The sequence below is a fragment of the Elephas maximus genome, chromosome 13 (genome assembly GCF_024166365.1).
Source record: "Elephas maximus indicus isolate mEleMax1 chromosome 13, mEleMax1 primary haplotype, whole genome shotgun sequence".
Taxonomy (NCBI): domain Eukaryota; kingdom Metazoa; phylum Chordata; class Mammalia; order Proboscidea; family Elephantidae; genus Elephas; species Elephas maximus.
Window position 1 is genome coordinate 47,727,640 of NC_064831.1, and position 27,906 is coordinate 47,755,545.

General features: G+C 44.7%; 1 protein-coding gene across 4 annotated transcripts in view; it reads left to right on the plus strand.

The window, feature by feature from the left end:
• The window catches only part of MYZAP (myocardial zonula adherens protein), a 93,323-nt gene that overhangs the window by 15,088 nt on the left and 50,329 nt on the right, over positions 1–27,906 (plus strand). For 3 of the 4 annotated variants that reach the window (XM_049905327.1, XM_049905326.1, XM_049905329.1), the window contains exons 3-8: positions 9,470–9,625; positions 12,811–12,903; positions 16,470–16,583; positions 20,426–20,578; positions 24,543–24,668; positions 26,094–26,222. In XM_049905327.1, the coding sequence (XP_049761284.1) occupies positions 9,470–9,625; positions 12,811–12,903; positions 16,470–16,583; positions 20,426–20,578; positions 24,543–24,668; positions 26,094–26,222 (771 nt within the window). The remainder of the gene's footprint in view (positions 1–9,469; positions 9,626–12,810; positions 12,904–16,469; positions 16,584–20,425; positions 20,579–24,542; positions 24,669–26,093; positions 26,223–27,906) is intronic. The other variant, XM_049905328.1, reaches the window with a different exon arrangement.

Below are 27,906 nucleotides of genomic sequence, written 5' to 3' on the forward strand. Positions count from 1 at the left end.
ACTTCCTCCTCAAAACCCTTGCTAAGGTCCAGCCACGCCTGGAGCCTCTTAGGGCCGTCTCTCAGTGTATCTTGGTCCTCCCCATCCTTCAAGTCTCAGTTAAAGGCCTGCTTCCCTTGGACCTTCCCTGACTGCCCTGTGCCTCGGGGATTATTTCCTCCCATCTACAGGCTGTCCAACCTGCCACTCTCTCTTAGAGGTGGGCCAACACCGGTTACTACAAGTTTACCTCCCATCTACAGGCTGTCCAACCTGCCACTCTGTCTTAGAGGTGGGGCCAACATCAGTTATTACAGGTTTATCATCTTCAATCAAATGCCCGTTGGACACTCCTGTTTGAGCTGCATGTGCGTTGGGCCCTGCTGATCCTGAGTCTGTCTGATGGTGAAGTCTTCTGCAAATTCACAAGGTTCTTGATGCATTGAATAGCTGTTAGCATCCCTCCATCCCAGCATTGTAGGTATCCTTGGGTGGCCTGTGTTTCTGAAGAAGCTGTTTCTCTTTGAGAACCCCGATAATGGGGTGGGTGTAAAGTCAGGAACTTCCATAGCCCCATAAAGTGTCTAAAAGGAAGGAACCCTTGCCATTAGGTTTTTTTTTTTTTAATAATTTTTATTGTGTTTTAAGTGAAAGTTTACAAATCGAGTCAGTCTCTCACACAAAAACCCATATACACCTTGCTACACACTCCCAATTACTCTCCCCCTAATGAGACAGCCCGCTCTTGCCCTCCACTCTCTCTTCTTGTGTCCTTTTCGCCAGCTTCTAACCCCCTTCACCCTCTCATCTCCCCTCCAGGCAGGAGATGCCAACATAGTCTCAAGCGTGCACCTGATCCAAGCAGCTCACTCCTCACCAGCATCCCTCTCCAACCCATTGTCCAGTCCAATCCATGTCTGAAGAGTTGGCTTCGGGAGCCATTAGGTTTTATAACCCCTTTTACTGGCAACGAGTTTTCCTTTAAAGGCCCTGGGTGAATAAGCCTGCTGACGGGTGGCCTGGCGTGGCTGTTTACACAACAGCGCAGGCTGTTGCCAGGTGAGGGGGAGTGCTTCCATGATTCAGCTCCTGGGTGACAGTGTGCAGGACTGTGCACCTCACAGATAACAGCCTGCGCTTCTGTCCCGGCTGCCTCACGGGCCCCTGGAGGGGTTGGCCAGTCATGTCGTCCCCAGGGCGTAAGTTTCCTCATTTAGCAAGTGGAAGAGTTAGCCAAAGCCAGTGGTTGTCAAATTTCTTTAGCTGGGAATTTTTAATTCTAACAAATACGTGTGGGAGTATTGTTGGTAACAGTGAAAATGTAGTGACCATGGTTTAATGTAGGGTCAGGGCTGCCCTCAGCAGCCTCTCCCCACCCCTACCTTATTAGACACTGAGGAGGAGCCAGGAATACTATTTACAAACCCACTGGACTACGTACCTCTTTTCAATTTTTCTAATATTTTGAGACTTTATCTTCCCATGAGGAGAAATCAGTGTCAGTTTTGGGGATGAGCATTTCACTGTCAGAGCAAATTTGATGAACAGCAAAAATACCCAAAAAGAGAGGTGGGTGGACAGACAGAACATTCAGACAGATGTGTCGAGTTTAGTGAGTACGTGGGGTCACTATGAATCTGACCTGACGGTACTTAACAACAGCGACAGCATTAAAAATCTGTCATTTTTTTTGTTGAGTGTCCTTTGCTTGCCCAGCAGCATGTTGTTGTTGGGTCCCATTGAGTTGATTTTGACTCGTAGCAACCCCTTGTGACAGAGTAGAACCGCCCCATAGAGTTTTCTGGGTTGTAATTTTTACAGAAGGAGATCGTCATGTCTTTCTCCCCTGGAGCCACTGGGGGGGTTGAAACTGACATTTCTCTCAGCAACGGAGCATGTAACCACTTTGCCACTAGCCCATACTGGGTATTTGTACATTACTTCTGACATTCCTTAGGATGGCCCTCAGAAGTTGGCGGTCTTAATATCTGCAATTTGCTGTCAGGACTCTGAAGCTCAGTGAAGCTGATAGTTTGCACAGGACCCTGTAGCTAGCACACAGGGGGTTTGCAGTTCCAGCCTGGGTCTGTGTGATTCCAAAATCGGGCCTCTCCTAAAGTTGGGCCGGACTGGGCCGTGTTGCCATGGGTGCATCAACGGCACCTCTCGGGGAAGTCTATTTAGGATGTTTGCATTTTATCAGTCAAGGTTACCCAGGGTGTGTTCTATACCACTGGGCTCCAGAAAAACAGTCCCTGATTTTTTCCCCCGGGGTCATTAGGCCTAAGCAGTGACCTTGTAGGACAGAGTGGAACTGTCCCATAGGACTTCCAAGGAGCAGCTGGTGGATTCAAACTGGTGACCTTTTGGTTAGCAGCCTGAGCTCTTAACCACTGTACCACCAGGGCTCCACTGTTGGCAGAGAAGCTGTAAAGTAACATTTTCAAGAAGTTGCCTCTATCAGGTGCTATCACTAGCACTATCACTCTTTGGTATTCCTGCTTAGCCAGAAGTTTTTCTTTTTCCTCTCATCTCTAAGCACTGGAAGTGGTTGGTTTTTTTTTTGGAGAATGTGCTTATTCAGGAAATGGTCTCTGTTCAGCTTGTGAGATAGTCAGAAGTAACAAATACGTTATAACAGGCGAAAGGTTTCCGTTTCTCTGAAAGTATGGGCTGCTCATTCCCTCCCTGTTCCTCCTCCAGGCTATGAAGAGGCCCCTCAGGCTCAGCTATTGTAATGGATTGAATTGTGTCTCCCAAAATATGTGTCAACGTGGTTAGGCCATGATTCCTAGTATTGTGTGGTTGTCCTCCATTTTGTGATTTTCTTATGTGTTATAAATCATAATCTCGGCCTGTGGTTAAAGAGGATTAGGGTGGGCTATAACACCATTGCTCAGGTTACATCCCTGATCCAATGTAAAGGGAGTTTCCCTGGGGTGTGGCCTGTGCCACCTTTTATCTTACAGAAGATGAAAGGAAAGGGAAGCAAGCAGAGAATTTGGGACCTCATACCACCAAGAAAGCAGTGCCAGGAGCAGAGCACATCTTTTGGACGTGGGGTTCCTGTGCAGAGAAGCTCCTAGTCCAGGGGAAGGTTGATGACAGGGACTTTCTTCCAGAGCCCAAGGAAAGAGAAGGCCTTCCCCTGGAGCTGACACCCTGAATTTGGACTTCTAGCCTACTAGACTGTGAGAAAAGAAGTTTCTCTTTGTTAAAGTCATTCACTTGTGGTATTTCTGTTATGGCAGCACTAGATAACTAAGGCAGCTGTAATGTTCGTGTTGGCCACAAGAAGGCAAAGCAAAGTTAACTATGAGTAATGATGGGATCCAGTGCTTTGCTAAGATGGAAATGCAGGTCAGACAGGCCAGAGCACGTTCCTGAAAAGGACAGACTTCTCTGCCTGCAGGACAGACAGAATGCCAGCGTGGTCAGCTCCTAGCCATCTTGGGTCAGTGCTGCCCTAGAGGTCCAGAGCAAGAAATTTTGGGAAAATAACTTGCTTTCTAATTTGCAAATCATTCAGTTCACGTTAGGGCACATCCAAGCCGTATATGTAGCCTGGACATGCGACCAGCTGCCTGTCCTGGCCTCTGGACCTGGGGACTGGCTGTAGCCGTCTACCAATGTTGGCTTGATTTATGTCAGACTGTGTTTCTGCTGTTACAAATTCCCTGAGAGCTCTTATTGACCAAGGGATTCTTGTCCTTTTTACAGATTGATCCTAAGTAGCTAGGATAACCAAATACTCCAAATATTCTGTCTTCCTTCCATCAAAACATCTTACTGAGTATCTGTTTATGCTAAGGATTGGGAATTTGGCAGTGAAAAAGGCAGATAAAGCCCTTGCCTTTGTGGAGCTTATTGCATTGTAAGATCATATATTTTGATATAACCCGTTAAAGCCGTTGCCATCGAGTCGATTCCAACTCAGAGTGACACTATAGGACAGAGTAGAACTGCCCCATAGGGTTTCCAAGGAACGACTGGTGGATTCAAACTGCTGACCTCTTTGGTTGGCAGCTGAACTCTTAACCACTGCACCACCAGGCCTCCTTATTTTGATACCAAACCAAACAAAAAACCAAACCCAGTGCTGTTGAGTCGATTCCGACTCATAGAGACCCTATAGGACAGAGCAGAAGTGCCCCATAGAGTTTCCAAGGAGTGCCTGGTGGATTCAAACTGCCAACCCTTTGGTTAGCAGTCATAGCACTTAACCACTACGCCACCAGGGTTTCCATATTTTGATACAGGGTCTGGAAATTATGGCCCCCTATCACTGGCCTCACTAACCCCAACTCTCCAATGGCAGTAAAGATGTTACAACAGGAACTCAGACTGAGTTGCTTTTCTATAGTTTCTCCTTCTTTCTAAGACCCTTGCTGCTAAACATCTCTCTAGGGAAAATGGCCAACATGTGAGCCTACAGGTGAATATTAAAGTGGGAGTAGATCACAGGGGCGGGCTTGAGAAAGTCTGTCTTTTACTGATTAAACCAGCTGTCAATCCACCTAGGGATTGTAGAATGCCTTTTCTGATGTTTCCTTTTGACTTCTTTGATGATAACCTTCTTGTATTCCATGTGTTTTTGGGGGCTTTTGTTTTCAGGGTGATTTTGCCTAGTATTGCTTCATGACCAGGAGTTTTAATAGGTATAGTGTCCATTGTTTTAATCTGGGTATACACTTTGTGATGTCTTGTCCTCCAAATAGGCAATAGTGTGGCAAACATAAGCTACCAGCCCCTCTATCTCAGAGGGATAAAGGGTGTTGCCTTCAGTGAGACCATATTTAACATCCTCTGGGCAATTCCCCAAAACCTCTTCCAACTTCTAAAGGCCCTAATTCATTCTGCAAATATTTATTGAGGACCCCATTGCATGTGGAAACCCTGGTGGCGTAGTGGTTAAGTGCTACGGCTGCTAACCAAAGGGTCAGTGGTTCAAATCCGCCAGGCGCTCCTTGGAAACTCTATGGGGCAGTTCTACTCTGTCCTATAGGGTCGCTATGAGTTGGAATCTACTCGACGGCACTGGGTTTGGTTTTTTTTTGGGCCACTGCATGTCAATCACTGTTAGATATTGGGAATTGTAGTGGCAAAGAAGACAAACATGGCCCTAGACTTCTTGGAGCTTACAAGGAGGCAGGCCTTACGTACGTGATGACACTAATAATCCCTTGGTATGGCTGTGGTGGTTGCCATGGGGAGTGTCTGAAGAGTCAGTGAAGGCTTCCTTGAGGGAAGGATATTTGAGCTGAAGTGTGAGCAGTGCAGAGCCCTGGTGGTGCAGTGGTTAAGAGCTCGGCTGATAGCCAGAAGGTCGGCAGTTGGAATCCAGCAGCCGCTCCTTGAAAACCCTATGGAGCAGTTCTACTGTGTCCTCTAGGGTCACTATGCCTCAGAATCCACTCAATGACAACAGTGAGCAGAACAGACAGAGGGAACAACATGTGTAAATGCCCTGAGGCAAGAAGGAGGTCGGCCACTAAAGGAACAGGAAGGAGTAATGAGGCTGGTCTGGATGAAGGGGGCAGTGGACCCAGACTGGAGAAGAGCCTCGTATCCTGGCCCATCTCTTCCAAATAGACCCAGGACCTGAAGGCCAGGCTCTAGCTTCCCTACCCTTGAGGCTCTGGCTTCCCTACCTTTGAAGCTCTGGGCTGCCACATAGAGATGTGCGGTCCAGTTCTGCTTTTGACCGTTAACTATTTGGAGGCATTGTGGTCAAGCAAAGAACTTAAATTTGTAAAGACATAGACAAGCATTTGTTTGAATCCTGCCCCCTTGAAAGAACTAATAACACTTACACGGTAGGGTTATTGTGAGAATGAAAGAAAATACTGTTAGTAAAATGGCTAGACAGAAAGTGTCTTTCTCCTGCTCTTTCTTCATAAACGTGCGTTTCCTGACCTGTCGTAGCCCAGCAGCAATGTAAGCTGGCTCGGAGTTCTCTCCTGGTGGAGTGATTGGCCTGTGTCTGAGCAGAGTCCTGCCACCAGACCCTTTCCTGTGGGCCTTTCATTTTGACCCTGACATTTCAATAATTTTTTTTGAAAATTAAAATAAAAATTATTAATTCAAAAATAATGCTTTTTTTTTTTTTTGCCAAAAACAGATTCAAAGAGTATAATAGAACATAAAAGAAAAAGCAAAATACCCTTCTACTGAGGAAATTGCCACGAATGGTTTTCATTTCATCCGTCTAGATGTTTTGCAGTCACACTTTAAAACAATAAAAAAAAAAAAAAAAAACCCAAACCCATTCCCATCAAGTCAATTCCAACTCATAGTGACCCTATAGCACAGAGTAGAACTGCCCCATAGGTTTCCAAGGAGCGCCTGGTGGATTCAAACTGCGGACCTTTTGGTTAGCAGCTGTTGCGCTTAACCACTATGCCACCAGGGTTTCCAGAACAATAAAGCAAATATGAAATTTACTATTTTACACTTTATGCGTCTTAGACATCTTTCTAGGTGCATAGGTCATCTAGTGCAGTATCACAGACCCTGCCTTCAGGTTGTTTGTATTTTCCCCCATTGGCGGTGGTCTTTGCCTCCTCAGGCGGTGCTGGCCCTGATGCAGAGTTCTCTTAATCCAGTCACCTGAGGGGGTTTCCTGCAAACTCACCCAACTGTGAAAGCCTTTGCTTTGCAGAAATGCACTTTACCAAAGCTGTGTGTGGTCACCAGCTTGTTTTTCAGGAACTGGGTGGAGTTGGAGACTGAAAGAGCAGGCTTTTTTGTTTCCTGGAATGTGGGGATTTCATTAGAGCTTTTCCTCTTCCTAATTATATGCTAAGTACTTCAGGGACTCTTAACCCCAGCCTGTCACTCCACAGAGAACCATTTAACAGCCTGGTCACCTTAACTTAACACCTGCATTTTCAGGGTAGTGTGTGGGACCCAAATATAAGGGACTCAAGTGGAAGCATTTATTGGAATACAAAATGCCAGAGCCTCTCACACCCCATTTCTTCCCAGAGATGTGCTGAAGGGTGGGAAACAATAGATGTTTCATTAAGTCTTAAAAAGTTTTTATTGTAAAACCAAAAATAATACATAAGGGTATAAAGAAAAAGTGAAGGCCATGCCCGTTGTCAGCACCTCTGTCCATTTCACGGTCCTTTCCTTACGGGGCGCCATTAGTAATTTCTCATGTATCTTTCTGGACTCTTTTTTTTTTGCTTTTACAACTTTTGAATGAATGGAATCATAAAGTACTTATTGTTCTGACTCAATGAATGATTAAAAAATGCAAATTACGGTTTTGTATGTCAAAAATATTGTGGGTGCATGGAAAGAATCTATGCAAAGTGGTTTACAGGTCAGCAGGAGAGCAGAGTTGCCATCTTGGAATCCCAGCTTCTGTGCTGTGGCCTTGTCCAGGCACCAGGGTCAGCCCCGGTGAAAACTAGGAGCAGGGCAGTTGTCTATGAAGGCTCAGCTCTTGGTCTTGATTTTTTTTCCTTGGCCTCTGTCCCTTCCAGGGAAACCCCGATGACGTAGCGGTTAAGAGCTCAGGCTGCCAACCAAAAGTCAGCAGTTGAAATCCACCACGTGCTCCTTAGAAGCTCTATGGGGCAGTTCTACTCTGTCCTGTAGGGTCGCTATGAGTCGGAATCGACTCGATGGCAGTGGGTTTGGTTTTTGGTTTGGTCCCTTCCATGTTATGAAGCCCCCCACTCTGTGCCCCTACATCTAACAAAGCCTGCAGTATGGAGAAGCGGACTCAGAGTCGGACAGACCTGGACTGGAATCTAGGTGTTTGACCACAGGCAAGTTACTTAAGCTCTCTGAAGTTCAGCTTTCTCAGCTATGGAGACAATTACTATGTTATAGAGTAGTTGTAGGATATCCTGGTGGCACAGTGGTTAAGAGCTCGGCTGCTAACCAAAAGGTCGGCAGTTGGAATCTACCAGGCGCCCCTTGGAAACCCTATGGGGCAGTTCTACTCTGTGCTTTAGGGTCGCTATGAGTCGGGATTGACTTGATGCCAAAGGGTTCTTATCGGGTTAACATAGTTATAAAGATTAAACATGCTGAGGAACCTTTCTAGCTCATAGTAGATGTTCGGTCAATCTGAGTTCTCTTTCTCCTGCTTCCTGAGCCTTCATTCTACAGAGGCGTGTTCAAACTTCGATGTGGTACTCCTTCCCAGGGGTGTTTGCATTTCAACAATGATCAGTGTTTTAATTGAAGGGATTAAGGATCCACCAGCAGGATCAGGGAGATTCTTTTGGAATGGTTACAACAGGCTGTGCGGTATCCCACCTCACTTCAACCCCAGAGTCAGCCTTCACTCAGAGGACAGTTTGGCTGCCAGATGGCAGCCAGCAGTCTTCTCCCACCGAAAACCAAACCCACTGCTGTTGAGTCTATTCCAACTTATAGTGACTGCGTAGGACAGAGCAGAGCTGCCCCATAAGGTTTCCAAGGCTGTAAATCTTTACAGAAGCAAACTGACATCTTTTGCCCGGCAAGCAGCTGGTGGGTTTGAACTGCCAACCTTTCGGTTAGCAGCTGGGCTCTTAACCACTACGCTACCAGGACACCTTACTTTCTTCCCCAACCTCATGTATTTCATACAACATATGTAGTGATGGAGTTGAAAACATACAGGAGAACAGACCCAAGGGGGAAGACAGAATTAACAAAAATGTGAGATTTCAGACACTTGTTTTTGTTATCAGGGATACCACAAAGCCATCTGGCGCCTTTGTAAGAATTAGAAAAAGATGTCCCCTCTGGAAAGATCTAGCCCTGCGTATGTGCTAGTATGGAGTGGATGGGGCCTTGGGACAAATTAGAGAAAGGTGCGTGTTCTCCAGGGTAAAGGCAGGCCAAGCCCATGCCAGATGGGACTTGGAGAGTAGATATCTGCCCCCTCGCTCCCTGCTGCCAGGCACCCCTGTGCTGGGCACAAATGCATAACCTCACAGGGTGGGCCCATTTGTTAAAACTGTTCACATGGGGCTGAAGAGTCATTAGGAATCCCTGGGTCGTGCAATGGTTAACGCCTGTGGCAGCTAACAGAAGGTTAGAGGTTGGAGGTTCGAGTCTACCCAGAGGTGCCTCGGAAGAAAGGCCTGGTGATCTACTTCTGAAAAATCAGCCACTGAAAACCCTGTGGTGCACAGTTCTACACTAACACACACAGGGTCAAATTGACTTGAGGGCAACTGGTATCGGTCCTGGTAATGACTTGAGAGGCAGATCATTTGCCAGGTTGCTCTGCCGGGGCATTTGTGGTTACGCTCTGTTTTGGAAACCCTGGTGGCGTAGTGGTTAAGTGCTACGGCTGCTCACTAAGAGGTCAGCAGTTGGAATCCGCCAGGCGCTCCTTGGAAACTCTATGGGGCAGGTCTACACTGTCCTGTAAGGTCGCTATGAGTCGGAATTGACTCGATGGCAATGGGTTTGGCTTTTTTTGTTTGTTTGTTTTAAAGGGTCATTATTCCCTTTGTCTTTTTCTGCCCTTTTTTAGCCTTCTCACCTAGGCAATGGAGAAGCTCCCAGGAAACTTCCCCAGGGTGTGGTGTACGGTGTGGTGCGAAGATCAGATCAAAATCAGCAGAAGGAAATGGTGGTGTACGGCTGGTCCACCAATCAGCTGAAGGAAGAGATGAACTACATCAAAGACGTGAGCCATTTAAGGACCACTTTCTAGTTTCTCCTCTTTTTGTAGCATGTAAGAGGGTGGGTTTGACAGCACTGATGTGAATATAACAAGGCATTTGGAAAGATTCCTTGGCGTTACCATTTTGGGTGGAAGTGTCTCTACATACCTTCATGGCAATGTTAAAAGTCATTGTCATTCTGCAGTGAGATATAGGTTGAACTTCTGTGGGATGGACAATACTAAGTACCTATACTCGGAGACCAATGACTTCCTTCCTCTGTGTATGGAGCAGAAGTTCTTAAGTGGTTTCACTTATTACATTGGACACCCCAAAGTAAACTGCACACATTTGAATGATTTTGGCAGCCAGTAACGGAAAAGCTAACTCAAACTGACTTAATCAGAAGAGACCTTTATCTCAAGTGGGCACATCAGCCTAGGGGTAGGTGGGCTCCAGGCAGGCACTTCCCAGGTTCATTCCCACTTGTCTTGAGTTTCCCTTGGCCCTTTCCTCATTCAGCCTCAGGCGAGTGACATCATCTGAAAATGTGACAGTGTCTGGAGGAAGCTAAGAGGCCATCCCTCTCTGTGTTACTTTCTAGAGGTCCCCAATAGACTTCTCCTCACATCTCATTGGCCAGGACTGGATCACTCACCCAGTCCCACGCGTGTCACTGGCAAGGAATGGGACAACCGTGGTTGGTTCAGACCAATCAGTCGAGTTAAGCAGATGCTGACAAGTGAACTACAGTGGACATTGTACAACACAAGCAGTCAATGCTTTTTTTTATTTAATATTTAATTTCTTATCATTTTAACTATATACTCTTTTGAGAAAATCTGGAAAATATAAAAACATTTAAGAAGAAAACAAAATCAGCCACAAATTCATCCAAAACAGTTGTTAGCATTTTATAGCATTTTCTTCTAACTTTTTCTATCCCTGTCCATCCATCCATCCATCCACCCCATATCTATCTACATTTCTTTTTGTTCCACCTATGGTCTTCCTAGATTGACTGATGCACCTGTTGCCCAAACCAAGGCCCCTGATTAGATGAAAGAACTTCTCTGACGTTGATGAGCCCCAAGCACTGACCTGTGGGCTACAAAGTGTTTGTCTCATGGGAAGCAGAGGCAGGGTGGGGCAGCAGAAGGCACCCAGGCCTGTGAGCCCATGGACCTTGGTTCAAAGTCCAGCCCTATGTTTGGCCTGGCACATCACTTACCCTTTCTGGGCTTCTGTTTTTCCATGTAAATATTTCTCAGGTAAAGTCAAAACTTCCAGCTCTGTGAGCCCCATTTTGTTTGGTGAGTTTGCTGATAAAACATAAAGCTATGTTATCTTAACATTTGTATGAGTTTTTTTTTTAATATCTTATCAAATTTCAGAAATAAGAAATGCCTAACAGAGGAAATGAAGAGAAGCCAGAAAAGCTGTACACACATACTAATGTACGGATCATATGTGCCAACCACCAGCCTCAAATCCCCAGTCATCCTACCCCCACAAAGTAAATTTTAGCCATTCAGAGTATTTCATTCTGGATTTCCCTGTATAAGAGCAGCTTAAACATTCTAAGTCTCCTGTGTTTTTCTCAAGGAGATGCTTAGCTCTTCCTCATTTAAATGCCCCAAATACCATGGCATTGCTTCAATGGCAAACATTCTAAGCAGAGTGAAGCATCATAAGTTGCCCAAGACAAAGACAGCAGGCTCAGGCCAATTATGAGCCACATGTGGAGAAGTTGCAGGGGTGGTTCTAACCTAGAATTACCAGCCTCCACTATGATCTCCAACTTAAAGTGAATTTCCAGGTCCCACCTTCTCTAGCTGGGCTGCATGTCCATCCCCAGCTTGGTCATTCCAGGTGTGTTTATGGGTTTGTTTGCTTTCTTTGTGTGACTTCCCACACTGTTTGTGGACGTGACAGCCAGCTCAAGATTCCACCCACTTAGACGCTGGTGAGCAGCACTAGAGCCAACTCAGGGCCCAAATGGAAGCCATTCTGCCTGCCCAGGATGAAAAGCTGCGCTCCTGCTGTATTTTTCCAAAATGTTTGTACCTAATGGCAAGAAAGTTGACCCTATTATTAGAATTCATCTGAGAAGGGCTTGGGCTCTTAATGATTCCCCCAGATCCCACTCCCCGATCTCCATCAATGCTGTCCCTCCCAGCCACCCCAAGAAACATGCAGTCTCATTTAATACAGTGTGCTCGCTGTACGAATGAAGCTTCAAGACAAGTCCCCCAGCACTGCCCCCTACACACCTGTCATTCAAACCAACCAGCTGCCTGTAAGCCCTTCCTATATAGGAATTCCAGAGCGTTTGTGCCTGGAGAGGGCTGCCTTGATACTTCCTGACCCATTTGAAGATGCCTGAGCTCTTTTAGGGGCATGGAAAGAAGGGAGGAGGCAGGGAGTGTAAGATTTTTTTGTTTTGTTTTTTCATTGTTAAGGCCTTGTTACTCCTCTGGCAGTAGAACTATGGAGACACTTGAACAACATGTAAACAAGTGTTTGGGGGAATCCCTGTAACTTTTGTTATATTTGGTGCCTTGTATATTATATCGGAGCCCTGGTGGCACAGTGGTTAAGAGCTCAGCTGCTAACCAAAGGATCGGAAATTCAAATCCACCAGCCGCTCCTTGGAAACTCTGTGAGGTAGTTCTACTGTATCCTATAGGGTCGCTATAAGTCAAACCGAATTGACTGTACCTAACAACAACAACAGTATTATCGGAAATTATTAAGGAATTGACTTTCAAATTTATGGCTTTATACTTTTCTGCCTTATGTTCTAGATGTTTGATTGCTCTTTGGCAATTAGTACAGAGACAGGGAAAATTACAGAGGCTGCTTTTTGTTTTATGGTATTTTGGTCCTCCTGACCAGGTGTTTGTAGAGTTAACTTGTTAAAAATATCTACTTATGAAAAATCTGTGCTGGAGAAAGAGGTAAACCTTGCCTAAACTTGGTTCGAAGGTGATAGGTGAATTTCAACAAACCACTTTTTTTCTTTACAGTTTACCTTAGTTTCTAACTCGATGTCAAGGATGATCTTCCCCCTTAATTTCCTGAATGATCTTTTTAAGAATGTATTCTTTGCGGGGCCGTCTCTCCTTAGAGTCTCTTAAAGTTTTGGCAATCTCTCAGGAAGAGGTTAAATAGCTTGATCCCTAACTAGTGTCTTTGTGGGCGGCAGGTGAGAGCCACTCTAGAAAAAGTACGGAAGCGAATGTTCGGAGACTATGACGAAATGAGACGGAAGATCCGACAGCTCACCCAGGAACTGTCAGTGAGTAACTATCTCAGGGACTGTGAAGTTGGAGGGATGGTGGAGCTTAGAACTTCCTCTGAGTGGCTAGTGCATGAAAATATTTGATATGTAATGGTCTTTATGAATGGGATTATATTTTAAATGAACCGAGGCAACTTTATCATACAATGAAGTTTATTATTTAAAGGAAAATTTTTATAGCAGGGATAATAGTCTTCTTTGCGTCAGAAACATTTCCCTCAAAGTCAACAACAAGAAAAGGAAGCCAGCGATCACCATTATTATTTAACATTCTCCCTGAGATACTAGCCAATACAATTAAGCAATAGAAGGGAATTTGGGGGTATATAAAAACTGGACAGGTACATATAAAACTATTACTGTCTACAAAAGATTTAATTATATACGTGGAAAGCCCCAGCGAACCAACGTGCTGGTGGGAATGTAAATTTTTATTACTCTTAGGATGGCAATTTGGCAGCATCTATCAAAATTACCAATTCTCCTGTTTTTTGACCCAGCCATTCTATTCCTAAGAATTTATTCTACAGATGAACTCTGACACGTGTGAGATGCATGTGGACGAAGTTACTTATTGCAGCATCGCTTGTGCTAGCAAAAGATTGGAAACCGAAATGCCCATCAAGAAGGGGCAAGTTAAATCAATCATGTTATATCTCTACAAAAAATATCCGCAGTTGGAAAAAAAAAAAAAAGAGAGAGAGAGAAACAGTAAGCTTTTCAAAAGAGACTCCTAAAAATTTCCAAGATATAAAGTAGATGGTGAAAAAAGGAAAAAAAAAGAAAAGAAAGGCAGGAAAATGTGGCCAGCATGTTGTGATTTGTGTAAAACAGGAGTGGAAAATAAATGTATCTAAATTGCCTTGTTTGTGCACAAAAAGTTACTGGGAAGATAATAAAAAAAAATGGTTAACAGTAGTCCCTAGCTGGGAGGGTGGTAACTGAGCAAATGAAACAGGGATGAAAAGAAGTTTTTTCTTACTGTGTATCTTTTATGTGTTTAAATATTCAAACCATGTGAATGTATTACATACTGGGAAAATTTCAAAAAGATAGCCTTCCTCTAGTTTAGCCAAAATTTTTTTGTATTTTGTTCATAATTCAGAAGCTAAAAGTCCAGGTACATGTGCATATACCTCACATAAGAGATATTATCTCCAGGAAAGAAGAGTTACAACAGTCACGCATTTGAGCCTGGTTTATGGCTGGGCTGTGAGGTTATTTGCTTAAGTAAGACCTGTTGCCTTGATTATAGGGTTGGGGGCCCATAAACGGACCCACTGAGTCACATTCTTATTGGCAGGTAGGAAGAGACTTGTGAAATTCTTACATATTTATGGATATTTACTCCATCACCACTGTAATCAAAACAGAAGGATTGGATTTGCAACAGATACATAAACAAGACTCTGCCCCTTGCTTTGATTGTCATCTCCTGCATGCCCTCATTTCTTAAGGCCAGAACCACCCCAGGAGCCCAACCCTGTCTCTCTGCCTACAGCTTCTTCTTCCTCCAGGTGGTGCTGCACATGGCAGCCAAAGCACATGCAGACACGCTCTTGAGCAAGGACGTGCCATGTGATCCTGGCCCTGGCTCACCGTTCAGCTCTCTGTCCCGTGGCTCCCCAGGGAGCACATCCTGTTCCATTGTGCTAGGTTGCTTCCTGTGGCCCCCACAGTCCACGCTGGGGTCCACCCCTGCGTCCATCTCGGAGCCATGGTTCCACTGCCTGCCTGCCTGTCCACATCCAGCCCTTCTTTATGATCTAGCTCAAGGCTGCACTCTGATGAGGCACCCCCCATCTGTTCCAGGCAGCACAGATGACTTAGTGATGAACCACACAACTTAACAATATAACACTTGTTTGTGTAATAGCTTGTGCCTGCTTGTCCTGTGAGTTAACCTAGGCCACAGCGATCCTTCTTTTGTGAAAATATCCAGAAAAGTGCTGCACACACTGGGTGCCCGGTGATTAACTTGCCAATTGGCCTTTCCTGCTGTGGACTGTTTACCAACATTTGAGTTCAGACATTGTTGATGGGTATTGAGTATATGTGGTACATTGGCCAAAGGGAGAAAACAAATCTCAGGTTTGCTTTGCTGATTTTCTTTTCTTAATAATATATTATTAAACCAAGCTGAGCTCTTAACCACTGTGCCATCAGGGCTGCAGGAATAATAGTATTACTATATGCTAATTGGAAACACTGGTGGCATAGTGGTTAAGAGCAGGTTGGAAGTTCGAATCCACCAGGCACTCCTTGGAAGCCCTATGGGGCAGTTCTACTCTGTCCTATAGGGTCACTATAAGTTAGGATCAACTTGATGGCAACGGGTTATAAGCTAATTACCTTTTCCTCCCTGAGGAAAGGGATATACGGGCTAAAAAAGCCTAAAAGAAAACTGGTGATGATGATAGCTGGCTTAGAGACCACATACATGTACTGGAGTAGCCTGAGTGGTGTAAGTGGTTTGTGATTGGCTGCTAACCGAAAGGTTCGAGGTCTGAACCCACCCAGTGGCTCGGTGGCAGAAAAGATTTTCTCTGGAAAAAGTAAGGAAGAGAATGTATGGAGAATATGATGAAATGAGACAGCCAAGAAAACCCTAAAGAGCAGTTCTACTGTGTAACACATGGGGTCACCATGAGACGGAATCAACTCTACAACAACAGGTTACTATGTGCTAGAAAGTGCTTAGTGCTTTATACATTATCCTACATATCTTAATTCTTTCAGATAAAATTAAGATTCAGAAAGGGAAAGTAATTTATTTAGGGCCGCAAAGCTGGTAACTGGTGGTGCTGGAATTCAAAAGCCTGTACTCTTGGTCATTACCGGCTATTGCTCTCTTGTAGTATACCCATAGAATGTACCCTATAGTATACTTGCTGAGAGCTGTCTGTTCAAATTCAGGAACTAATTACGTAAAGGTATTCCCCTCCAGTTTTACTTCCTCATAATTTATCCTCTTATCTGTAACTTCCCTGGCATTAGTTGTACCTGTTAGGCTGGCAAATGTTGATGAAGGGCAGTAAAAAGGGTTCAAGGGCAGATCAGAGTTGAAATCATGATGAATAGCAGAGTATATTCAACCACTGATATCTGAAAAACAAAACCATTGACTTCTTTTGTCTCAAACCCCTTAAACATGCACACCCAACAAGGACAAAAACAGTGGCTCGAGAACTGGTTGAGCTCAAAGTATATACTTTCTACTTCCTTTGAGTCAAAAGAACAAGATGACTGAAGAAGTTATTCTAATAGGGTCCTAGTTCTAGTTGTACTGCTTCTTGACTGTGGGCAAATTGCTTAAACGCTCTGGTTCTGTATCCTCCCTGATAAACAGGGTCCTGTGGGTATATGTGTAAATACTAGCCAAGGAAAAGTATTATTGGCTTTCTATTCTCTGTTTCATACAGATATTGATATTTAAATGTAAAGCCTTACTTGAAATATTGTTGAAATAGAGGTTGTTATCAGAAGGAAGCCCCAACCTATCTAAAGATTGTCGTGGGTATATATGGACTGCTTTTGTGTAACTCTCTCCTCGATCTGTCCAGGTTTCACATGCTCAGCAGGACTACCTAGAGAATCACATCCAAACACAGTCGTCAGCCCTGGATAGTTTTAATGCCATGAACTCGGCTTTGGCGTCGGACTCCATTGGCCTGCAGGTATTCATCTGATCACTGTGAGACTGGAGTCCTCTCTGTTACAGTGAAACCAGACTTAACCAAGAGCAGGCCCTGCTCTTTGCAAACAGATAAGTCACAGAATGCCCTCAGGTCATTATTCAGAATCATTAGGCATAGCCATGGTTGTTTCTACCCCCATTAAAATAAGGATTTAGATTCTGAGTTCAGTGCTGGAGGTGTCATGGTCCACCAGACACCCGAGTCAGCTTCAGTGTCAATGCCTAACAGAGCCCATCAGCCACTTCTCCCTGGAGCCCCAGTGTTACAGCAGCATCCACCCAATCACAGAAAAGACAGACTTAACCAAAGGCATCCTGTATTCGTTCTCGGCAAGTGACTCCCAAAGGCTTGTCCAAGAGTAAAAAATGCGAACTCTAATAAAATAAAGGCAAAGAGATTTATTGAAGGTTTACATTGGTTCAAACCAGAGAAACGCCTAACCTTACAAAAGTGAAATCAAACACTCCCCCCAGGGTGAAGGCAAGCAGGTGCATTTATATGGTAAAATCAAAGTACGATATTCTGATTGGAGGGTGGTGATGTAAAGAAATCAAAGGCGGGCCACCTCCAAGCTGGGGGGGGGGGATGGGAGGCTTAACGTGATTGGCTAATAAGTTAATATGGATCATTTGGATTGGTTATTTTGTTGTTGTTGGATTGCTTACATGCATGGCAAAATCTTCTGATTGGCTGGACTTTGAAAATTCAAGCAACAATCACAAGACAATCATGAGGACCCTTAGACATTGTTTCATTAACCATACATTTTAAAGTAGCTCCAGCATCTGTTTATCAGTAGACATCTTGGAGCTAGCCTGTGTAAGCATTTCTCTGAGTGAGGAAGGAAAGTGAGGGGTGGTAGGCTTCCTGGAATGAGCTGACTGTTAACTGTTGAAAGTAGCTGAAGCAAAGCAGTAAATACTAACGTGGAGGCAGGGCTCAGACCTCAGGCTAGCCATTTTACTAATGAAGTTCTCATAAAGGCTTTTAAGCCCTTTTTCTCAGTTTACAAATTATTGTACATTAGAAAGAATCATGTGTATTTCAAAGACTGTCTTGTAGTACCAGATGGGGAAACAGGAAAGCCCAGTGTCTGAAATTTGTGAAAATTTGTGTCATCAACCCATTTGACGGGAATTGTTCTTTTGATTAGTTTACAAATAAGGAGCCCTGGTGGGGCAGTGATTAAATGCTCAACTGCTAACTGAAAGGTCGGTGGTTTGAACCCACCGGCCACTCCATGGAGGAAAGATGTGGCAGTCTGCTTCCATAAAGATTACAGCCTTGGAAACCCTATGGGATAGTTCTGTTCTATAGGGTCACTATGAGTCGGAATTGACTTGATGGCAACGCATAATTACTCAAATGCTGCCCATTTACTCTTCCAGCTGAATCCCTGCCTACCATGCAAATTAGTTTGAAAGTAATGAGAACATAGTGTAATATTTACCTCACATGGCTTCTCAGGACCCTAATTTCCTAATATATAATAGTCTCTGCCCCTCCTCCAACTTTGTTATTTGGCGCTTACCTGTTTTCCTCCTCTTAAAAGATCCACAAGCTATTTCAAATCCTTTCGGGTGGAATATAAATAATTTATTAGATAAGCAAACAGATTTTCATGTTGGGATTATCTACTTCCCCTGGAAACTAGTATTATCTAATAGCAGCTGATATGGCAGTAATGCCAGCAACAAAGCTGGGCTCTGTCCAACAGTGGGTCTTGGTGGACTTGATGTTTGAGTTTGTCCAGGATGCCCATTTCCAATTGATGGGACCTCTGAGTCCCACCCTTTTCCTGGCTCTTTACTGCATGTCCTTCTTCCCTGGCCTCAGGCCGAGCTCCACCTTGGGCTCTAGTTTATCCAGTAGCCTTGGTTTCCCTTCCTCCTGCCACCAGGGAGCTCTCCAAGGAGCTCTCCCTTTCCTTCCCTCTTGAGCATTTTCTCACTCTTGACCAACCATGAAGGGCTTTATTTACCTCATCTGAGTTCAGGCAGGGTCAACCCTAACCCAGGTACCTTGACAGATTCCTAGTTATTGTCCAGTTTCTTATTCCCAGGCAGCCAAAGGAGCTTTATAACTAAAAGATCAAACCATTTTTTTTTTTTTAAGGCACCATCTTATGGCTGGGAAGCTCAAATGAGTCTGAAGGTAGTTCTTATTTATGCGAGGTTCCAACCTCTTTAGTTGTTCACTCCACCCCACGTTTGTCATTGCTGATAGTGAGACAAGACTCTTTGGTTGAATTTACAGAACTTCTGAGCTAGAAAGGACTGTTGAGATGAGCAATTCCAATGCCCTTGTTTTATGGATAAAGAAACTGAAGCTGACACAGAGAAATGACTTAAACAAGGTGTCTGGCTAGTGGAAGAGATAGGACTAGAAGAAGCTTGTTCTCTTGGTCTAGACTGTGGGTTCATGAAGAAAAGAGTAATGTCTGTAAAGCTGGTGGGGCTTGGAGTGAGGGTGGCTGGGCTAGGTGGTTCCTAAAGCCCCTTGAAGCTCAAATGGTCTGTGATTCCATGCTTCCAAATGCCTTCAGTATTTCCTTTGGTATCTATTTGCCACCATTGAGAATCCTTTTTCCTGATTCAAGTGAATTTAGGAATGAGAGGCCATTTTTGACCAAAATGGAGGCTAAGGAGTTGAGGAAGCTTCAGAGACTGATCATCCACAAAGAAGACAGAGAAACTATGTCTAATACCAGAATTTCCAAATCTTTTAATTTGCAGTTGTGGATGACTTGGGGAGGTAGTAGAAGGTGCCCATGATCCAGTGTCCAGTGGGGGGAATTCTGGGGTATAGGGAGCAGTTTCTCTATAAGGAGAGTCAACCAAGTAGAACCTGAAGCAGTAAATAGCCTCAATATTAATTTAAACATTTTTGCTCCAGTGGGTGGCCTGGAGCAATAATCAACAGGCTCTTGCTAGGCACTTGCCCAAGTCATTAAACTTTACTCCTGGATATTCCTTTATCATGTCCTCCACTGCATGCAACATGGCTAGAATAACACCAGCCATGTTGTCCCTACCCTGCTAGGTAGTCTATGAGTCCAGAAGTGACAGCCCCTTTAAGAGAAAAGGTGAGTATCTTCATTCTACAAAACTCACTTATTTTTCTTTGGGGATTTAGAAAGTATAGAAAATCAGAAAGAAGAAAATAAAAATTATCTACAATCCTATCAAATGGCAAAACTCATTATTTGAATTTTGGTATATTTCTCCCTAGTCTTTTTTTCCCCCTCTCGTAAACACATATTTGAACCTATGCTTATAGATTTTTTTCAAAGTGGGATTGTTTTCAGCTCATTTTTTCCAAGAGAAATGATGTACCGTGTTTTTACACAAATGATGTGAACCTTCTATGTTTGTTTGCTAACCACGCTCTCCCCTTGCAAAAGCGCTACTATGCCAATTTTTTTTCACACGTTGCTGTAAAAAAAATACCTCATGGGGTGTAGGGGAGGGCTCCGTTGGCAAACAAACGTAGAAGGCCTGTGTTGTTTGCATAAAATGCTATACTATGGGAAGAGACTCCATTTTAATCCATTTCCATCCATCCTAAGTGGTGGCAAGTGGTGTTGGCAGCAGTTGTGGGTGTGTTGTGGGGGAGGCTTGCTGTTCCACCACACAACAGGGTGGCAGACCTCTTGAGCACTGTGGCAGGCCCTCAGCCCCTGCAACACCAGAGTCCCAGGCTGGCAGCGGCTGTGGTCTGACATCTGCCTCAGTGACAAGTGACAAAGGGGTGTCCCAGCCCATGACCCTTGCCATGTTTTCTCACACCACTGGGTTTTGTTTTTATCTTGATCCCAACAGAAAACACTTGTGGATGTTACTTTGGAAAATAGCAATATTAAGGATCAAATCAGAAATCTGCAGCAGACATACCAGGCATCCGTGGACAAGCTGCGGGAGAAGCAGAAGCAGCTAGAGGCCGCACAAGTGGAAAACCAGCTACTGAGAATAAAGGTGAAGTACACAAGCCTAGCTGTCCCATCAGCCTTCTTCTTCTTTCCTGCACCTCTCCCTCCTCCCACCCTCCGTTCTTCCACTTCCCTTCCTCCGTCCTCTTCTGGAATTCTTTTGTCTTTGTTTGTGGCCAACCCCACAGGACTTGGCTTGAAGGCTCTGAAGAGGTTTCTGTGGTTACTATCATCAGTCCAGATTGTGTGTACCCCGTAAACTCCCCACTGGGCCTTCCTTCATTGACCCGCCAGGGGCCGCAAGGGCTGCTTAGTCACCGTGGTAGTGCCGTTACATTGCTGAGAAAGCAGCTGGGACCCTCACAGGTATGGGACTTCAGATGCATTAGAGATCTGTTCTTAGCTGTTTAGATTTTCTTCTGAGGTCCCAACTGTCTGGTTTGACAGAAAAGAGCCAAGGGTGCATGGTTTGCTGGTACTTGGGCCCTGGCCTCTTCTCCAGGAGAGTGATGGGTGCCAAGAACTCTGGGGCATGCCCCTCTTACCCGCCAGGCTGTGCTTGTTAGTGCCCCCCTCCCCCCCAGATATGAAACATGGATGAATTCCTATCCAGGGGCAGGAGCAAATTATTTCCTGAACTAATTCTTTTTTATTTAAGTCTGTGGCTTTCAAATTGTGTTCGGCACAGCCTCAGGTTAGCTTACGGGATGGCAACTTACATAGCTATATAATTTATTGCTCAAACTGGAATATGTTTGGGAGTGAAAGGTGGTGCTGTTAGTAATTTAGTGGGGGAAACAAGCTGGGATGTATGGCCCTCCTACCTGTGGGCTGCTGCCAGGGCAGGTGGATGGAGAGGAGGGCAGAGCCACACCACATTGCATGGTCTCTGTAATTGGCACCTGTGACCTGCAGTGTACCATCCACTTGGCCAAACACAGCCATCCTGAGGAGAGGGATCCCAGAGGTATAGAGTGGATGCGCTCCTTTCTGCTCTCACTTCAAATACGGCGGCTCTTCTCTTTACTACTGAACATATTCTGGTTCTAAGTAAGAGTTACTTTGAAAAAGTAACTCTTGTTTGCAGATAAGTCTGAAATCACTGTTTTAGTTTCTTCCTCACCTTTATCCATTCATTCCACAAATGTTTATTGCCTCCTATCAAAGGCAATGGGTTGTTGGTTAATGGGATGTGTCTGTTTGTTCCAGCGGTGGTATGGTGTCAGGGTCTGGGGACATCTTAGCCGGTGTGGCTGTCTGGCTGCTTCCATAGAGCCTAGGCCTCACCCACAATTGCCTATTTCAGAGACGAATGCTTGTTTTCATCCTGAGCAACAGAATTTAAGAGGGTTTCTCCTACTGTTTCTCTTGTGTTACTCCTCCCCACAAAGCAAAACAAAACAAAAAACAACCAGTTACAGGGACTCGGGGTATTTCACATGGCCCGGATGCAGAGAAAACAGGACTTGAGGGACAGCCCTTTCCAGCGATATGTGTCTGTGGAAGAAACGGAGTATGGGAGGCACTGAGTCTCTCTCAGGTGGTGATATCTCTGATTAAGATTTCCCATTTTCTGGCTTCTTGTCCATGGAGGAGAAGGGAGCAGTAGAGGCACCAACAGAGACTTTTGTCATATCTTTGAAGCGAACATTGTGTAATCAGTGGAGGGTGAATAAGGTCTCACCTATCCAGGGATTCTGTATTCAGCCACCTTAGCTCTCTGGAACAAGCAATAACCTGGAAGGAAGGGACAGAAGTCAACTGTCAGCAGCATAACATCAGTGACTCCTGTGAGAGGAAATGGGCTGGGCAGAAAGGAATCACCAGTTACCACCAACCCAAGCTCCCACCCACATTCACACCCACGTCCACTGACTCTTTCTGCCTCCGAAGCTGAGCCTGCTCAAGCCACCAGAGGCCCCTAGCATAGTGTTCCCCAAACCAGGTTGGAATGTTTCAAACTCCACAGTGGGGAAAGCACAAAGGTATGGATATGGTAAGTCCAGATTTCTTAATTGAATTTAGCTGAAGTCCTGACTACAGACTGGCTTGCCCAGTGCAACCGATGGGACAGCTTAACTCCCCGTGGGGACCTTCTCTTCAAAAGCTTCCCTGCTGTTTTGACATTATTTTTTTTTTAAGTAATACATGCACACAGGGAAAAAAGCCAAACCAGATGAAAGGTAAACTACAAAAAAACTAGGGAAGAGAAAATCTCTCTGGCTTCTGATCTCCCTCTCATTCCTTAGTTCTCTTTCCTGAAAACAACCATTGCTACCATTTTGTTTACCTCCTGTAGGTATTCCTAGTCTGTGAATAATCAAGCCTACATGCATGTATTTTTCTGTGTTTATCTGTATATCTCTTTTTATATACACATGTGAGAATATTAAACAGACTGTTATACCTTCCATTTTTCACACTCTAGAACTTGAAGATTGTTGTATATTAGTACATCTAGTTTTACCTTGTTCTTTTTAGCAGCTACATATTCAATTGTGTGGGTGTGCTGTAATTTATTTATATGGTTTCTTATTGGTGAACACTTGGGTTGTTTCCAGATGAACTTTCCTTTAAGACCTCTGATTTTCCCCTTCCCTCAACTCTTCTTTCCTGGAACAAGGCTGGAACAGGGGCCCCAGGCAGGTCCTTCAGCCAAGTGGGAAAGTCTTCTTAGATCACATCTGGTATCATTCTTCTCTAGATAGACCTTTCTGACGGCGTGATTGTGTGCTGTATCCACAGAGCCTCAGCCTGACCCACTTCTATCCTTTTCTTAAAAAGTAACTTTCTAGTAGAAAATTTCCAATATTTACAAAAATAGAATAATATTATGAACTTTCATGTACCCAACATTTACCAGCTCAGGGTCAATGTTGTTTCAGCTACATTGTCATCTACTTCCCACCACGCTCCTGCTGGTTATTTATTTGTTTTTCTTGTATTTATTTATTGTACTTTAGATGGAGGTTTACAGAACAAACTAGTTTCTCATTAAACAGTTAGTACACATATTGTTTTATGATATTGGTTAACAACCCCACAACATGTCAACACTCTCCCTTCTCAACCTTGGGTTCCCTATTACCAGCTTTCCTGCTCCCTCCTGGCTTCCAGTCCTTCCCCCAGGGCTGGTGTGCCCCTTTAGTCTTGTTTTGTTTTACGGGTCTGTCCAATCTTTGGCTGAAGGGTCAACCTCAGGAGTGACCTCATTACTGAGCTAAAGGGGTGTCTGGGAGCCATATTCTCGGGGTTGCTTCAGTTTCTGTCAGGCCAGTAAGTCTAGTCTATTTTTGTGAGTTAGAATTTTGTTCTACATTTTTCTCCAGCACTGTCTGGAACCCTCTATTGTGATCCCTGTCAGACCAGTCAGTGGTGGTAGCCGGGCACCATCTCATTGTACTGGACTCAGTCTGGTGGAGGCCCTGGTAACTGTGGTCCATTAGTCCTCTGGACCAATCTTTTCCTTGTATGTTTAGTTTTCTTCATTCTTCCTTGTTCCCGAAGGGGTAAGACCAGTGGAGTATCTTAGATAGCCACTCACAGGCTTTTAAGACCCCAGACGCTACTCACCAAAGTAGAATGTAGAACAGTTCCTTTATAAACTATGTTATGCCAATTGAGCTAGATGTTCCCGGAAACCATGATTCCCACAGCCCTCAGCCCAGCAATTCGGTCCCCCAGGGAGTTTGGATGTATCTATGGAGCTTCCGTGACCTTGCCTTGTACAAGTTGTGCTGGCTTCCCCAGTATTGTGTACTATCTTACCCTTCACCAAAGTTACCACTTATCTATTGTCTGTTTAGTGTTTTTCCATTGCTACCCTTTCCCTCCCTCATAACCATAAAAAATTGTTTATTTTTTGTGTGTAAACCTTTTCATGAGTTTTTACAGTAGTGATCTCATACAATATTTGTCGTTTTGTGATTGACTTATTTCACTCAACATAGTGCCCTCCAGATTCATCCATGTTGTGGGATGCTTCACAGATGCATCATTGTTCTTTTTAGGTGGAATCATCCCAAGAAGCCAATGCTGAGGTGATGCGAGAGATGACCAGGAAGCTGTATGGCCAGTATGAAGAGAAGCTGCGGGAGGAGCAGCGGAAGCACAGCGCCGAGAAAGAGGCCCTTCTGGTACATATGTGGTAGCTGCTGGTAGAGTAACCAAGATGTGTTGGTTCATTACCATTAACTAGCTAGTTGCCATCTAGTCAGTTCTGACACATGGTGACTCCATGGGTGTCAGAGTAGAACTGTGCTCCATAGGGCTTTCAAATGGATGATTTTTTGGAAGTAGATCACTAGGCCTTTCTTCCAAGGCACCTCTGGGAGGACTTGAACCTCTAATCTTTCGTTTAGCAGCCGAACATGTTAACTGTTTGCACCACACAGGGACTCCTCATTATTGTCAGTGAAGTTTAAATAGATGGGTTTCTTCTTAGAGGTGTGTTAGTGTACTCTAACATGAGGGAGAACTCAAAGGAATTTATTTGCTCATTCTCTCCCCTCCCTGCTTCCCTCCCTTCCTTCCTTTATTCATCCCTCTCCCAGTTCAGAATAGATCCCAGTCTCTGTCTCTGAATACACCCTTTCTCTAGCCAATTGGATCATTCACCAGCATCCAGGAGGATCCTGGACTTCCTGCAGCTATGTCCTTCCTCACTGCAGCTCCTCCTCTCTACCTGGAATTTCCTCTTTTCCTACCCTTGATCCTACCTCAGGCTGCCTAAAGCCCCCGGAAATGCTGCCGCCTCTCAGTGAGATGGATTGACACAGTGGCTGCAACAATGGCTCAAACATACCTACTCTTGTGAGGATGGCACAGGACCAAAGTTCAGTTCCGTTACACGTAGGGTCGCTGTGAGTTGGAGCTGACTCAACAGCACCTAACAACAATGAATGAAGTTTTCCTCAGTCACATGGCTGCTACCAGTGTCCTCTGTCTTTGGAACACCCGTTCTGTCTCTCTGCTCTGTGCTATGGAATCTTATTATACTGTTATTAGATCTGGGACGTATGTCTCACAGCTTGGCTTCTCTGGGAGATCGTAAGTCCCTTGAAGACAAGGACTCCATGTCTGCCCTTTCCTATATCCTCAGAGGTTTAATAAAGCACACTGACCGATGGGCTGGGTTTCTGCTTAGGGGTGAGTTGGTGCATACAATGTGGGAGAAATATCTGCGATTTGTGCGTTTAATTCCAGATCTAGCCCTAACTCCCTTTAGATTCTTGGCAAGTACAGTGATTCTCTGAGCATCTAGTCAAGGGCTAAATAACGTTTGCAGGCACTTTTTACACCTTTAGATACCAGAACTCGAGGGCTAGAAGGGGAAGAAATAACCAGGTCCATTAAAAAGCCGCAGGGTGTGTCTTTCTTCACAGGCGAGAACCAGAGTCGTGGAGATTGAGTTCATGATTTGAGGCACTTCTGGGACCCAAGGTCATACTGTCCCAAGGTCATACTGTTGATATTGTGATTGAGCAAGGCCAAGGTTATGTGGACCCCCACTGGAAGCTAGGTACTCCATGACGGTGTTAAGGAGGACGTTTCTTTTGCAGGAAGAAACCAATAATTTTCTGAAAGCGATCGAAGAGGCCAATAAAAAGATGCATGCAACAGAGATCAGCCTAGAGGAGAAAGACCAGAGGATTGGGGAGCTGGACAGGCTGATTGAGCGCATGGAAAAGGTAACTGACCGTCCTTGGCCCTATTCCCCACTACTCGGACCCTCCCCAACCCCCATAGGCCTGTCTGAAGACTTGGGAAGCCCCCAACACTGATCTCTCTCATCCCTCTAATTTGTGATTAAAAAAATATATATATATATGCACACACACACACGTATATATGTATGTATTTGTGTTTGCATATATGTATGTATAATATAAGGAAGTCCAACCAAGTTCTGATTTTTTCCCCATAGTAACTATTTCAATGTTTTTTTAAAAATTACAAATGAAATTTTTCACAAAAATTAGTGTCTTAGGAGCCTTGCTTTGCCAGTGCCCCAGACATTAACTTAGCTTACCTGTTGGGTAATTAAGCCCTATTTGGCTGTTACATCAACAGCCATCCCTGTTATTTCTGGGCCTTGGTCTCCAGGGTTGGCTTTTCCCTGACATATGAGGAGCTGGGAGGAGTGGGAGATGCCACATTTCTTTGTGGGCATGGCAAGCAGGCTGATGGGTGGGATGGGCTTTAATGAAGCCAGTGAAGAGAAGGGAAAGAGGCCAGAGATTAGAAAGTGGGGCAAGGAAAGAAAGGATGGGTGACCTTTAGTAGGTGACAGAAGACTTCTGGGGTAGGATACAATAGCTTAGGGCCAGCGCTGCAGCTGGTTACTGGAAATGACCCTCTAGCTGCATAGCTGCATGAGTTTGCAGGCCAGTGGTGACCTGCTGAGATCATGACGTTATCGGTGCTGTGGAACTCATACTCTGGGTGCTGAGAATCTTCAGCCTGATGGTGGAGGGAAGGGGTATGACAGTGTTAACAAGACTAGAGACTGGGCTGCTAAGTGATCCTCAGAAGAGGTCCCCTCACCCTCAGCGTCTCCTCTGCAGTCCCCTGACTAGGCAGGGTGCAGCCAGAGTGGGACTGCGTTAAATTCACACTATGGAGCTTTGGGGCTCCCTGGGATCTCCTGTTTCTACTAGTGGTATCTTTATCTGGGAGAGACTGGAGCAAACTAAAGAGTCATTACAATCTCACTTCTACCATATGGGAAAACAGAATCTCATCTTTTGTTGACAAGAGGATGGTTGGCTTATTTAGGACTAAAGTCAGCACTGATTAGATATGGAGCCCTGGTGGCACAGCAGTTAAGAGCTCAGCTGCTAACCAAAATGTGGGCAGTTCGAATCCACTAGCCGCTCGTTGGAAACCCTGTGAGGCAGTTCTACTGTGTCGTGTACAGTTGCTATGAGATGGAATTGACTCGACGGCAACAAGTTTGGTTTTTGTTTTCTTTTGGTGGTGGTCAATAAAAGATGGGATTCTTTCTCCCATGTTACGGTTCTCCTACAACAGGAGAAGCTGGTTAACTCAGATGATCTCTCGAGGTGACAGATTTTCCTGCAGCATGAAGAAGTGAGGTGAGCAGGCAGTATGGGGAGGTGGTTTGGGCAGGCAAGCCTCTCACAAGGGGACAGTGCTGTAATGGTTAAAGACACAGGTTTTAGGATCTTACAAATGAACATAGGGTTGGAACCTTGCTTCTGTCTCTAGTTTGGGGCAGTTACTTGACTTTTCCAAACTCAGGTTTGTATCCTGTGAAACACTGATAAGAATAGCTCTTATTCTTAGGCTTTCTGTGAGGAGTAAATGTGGAAAATTCATGCAAAGTGCTAAGCACAATGTTCGGCACATAGT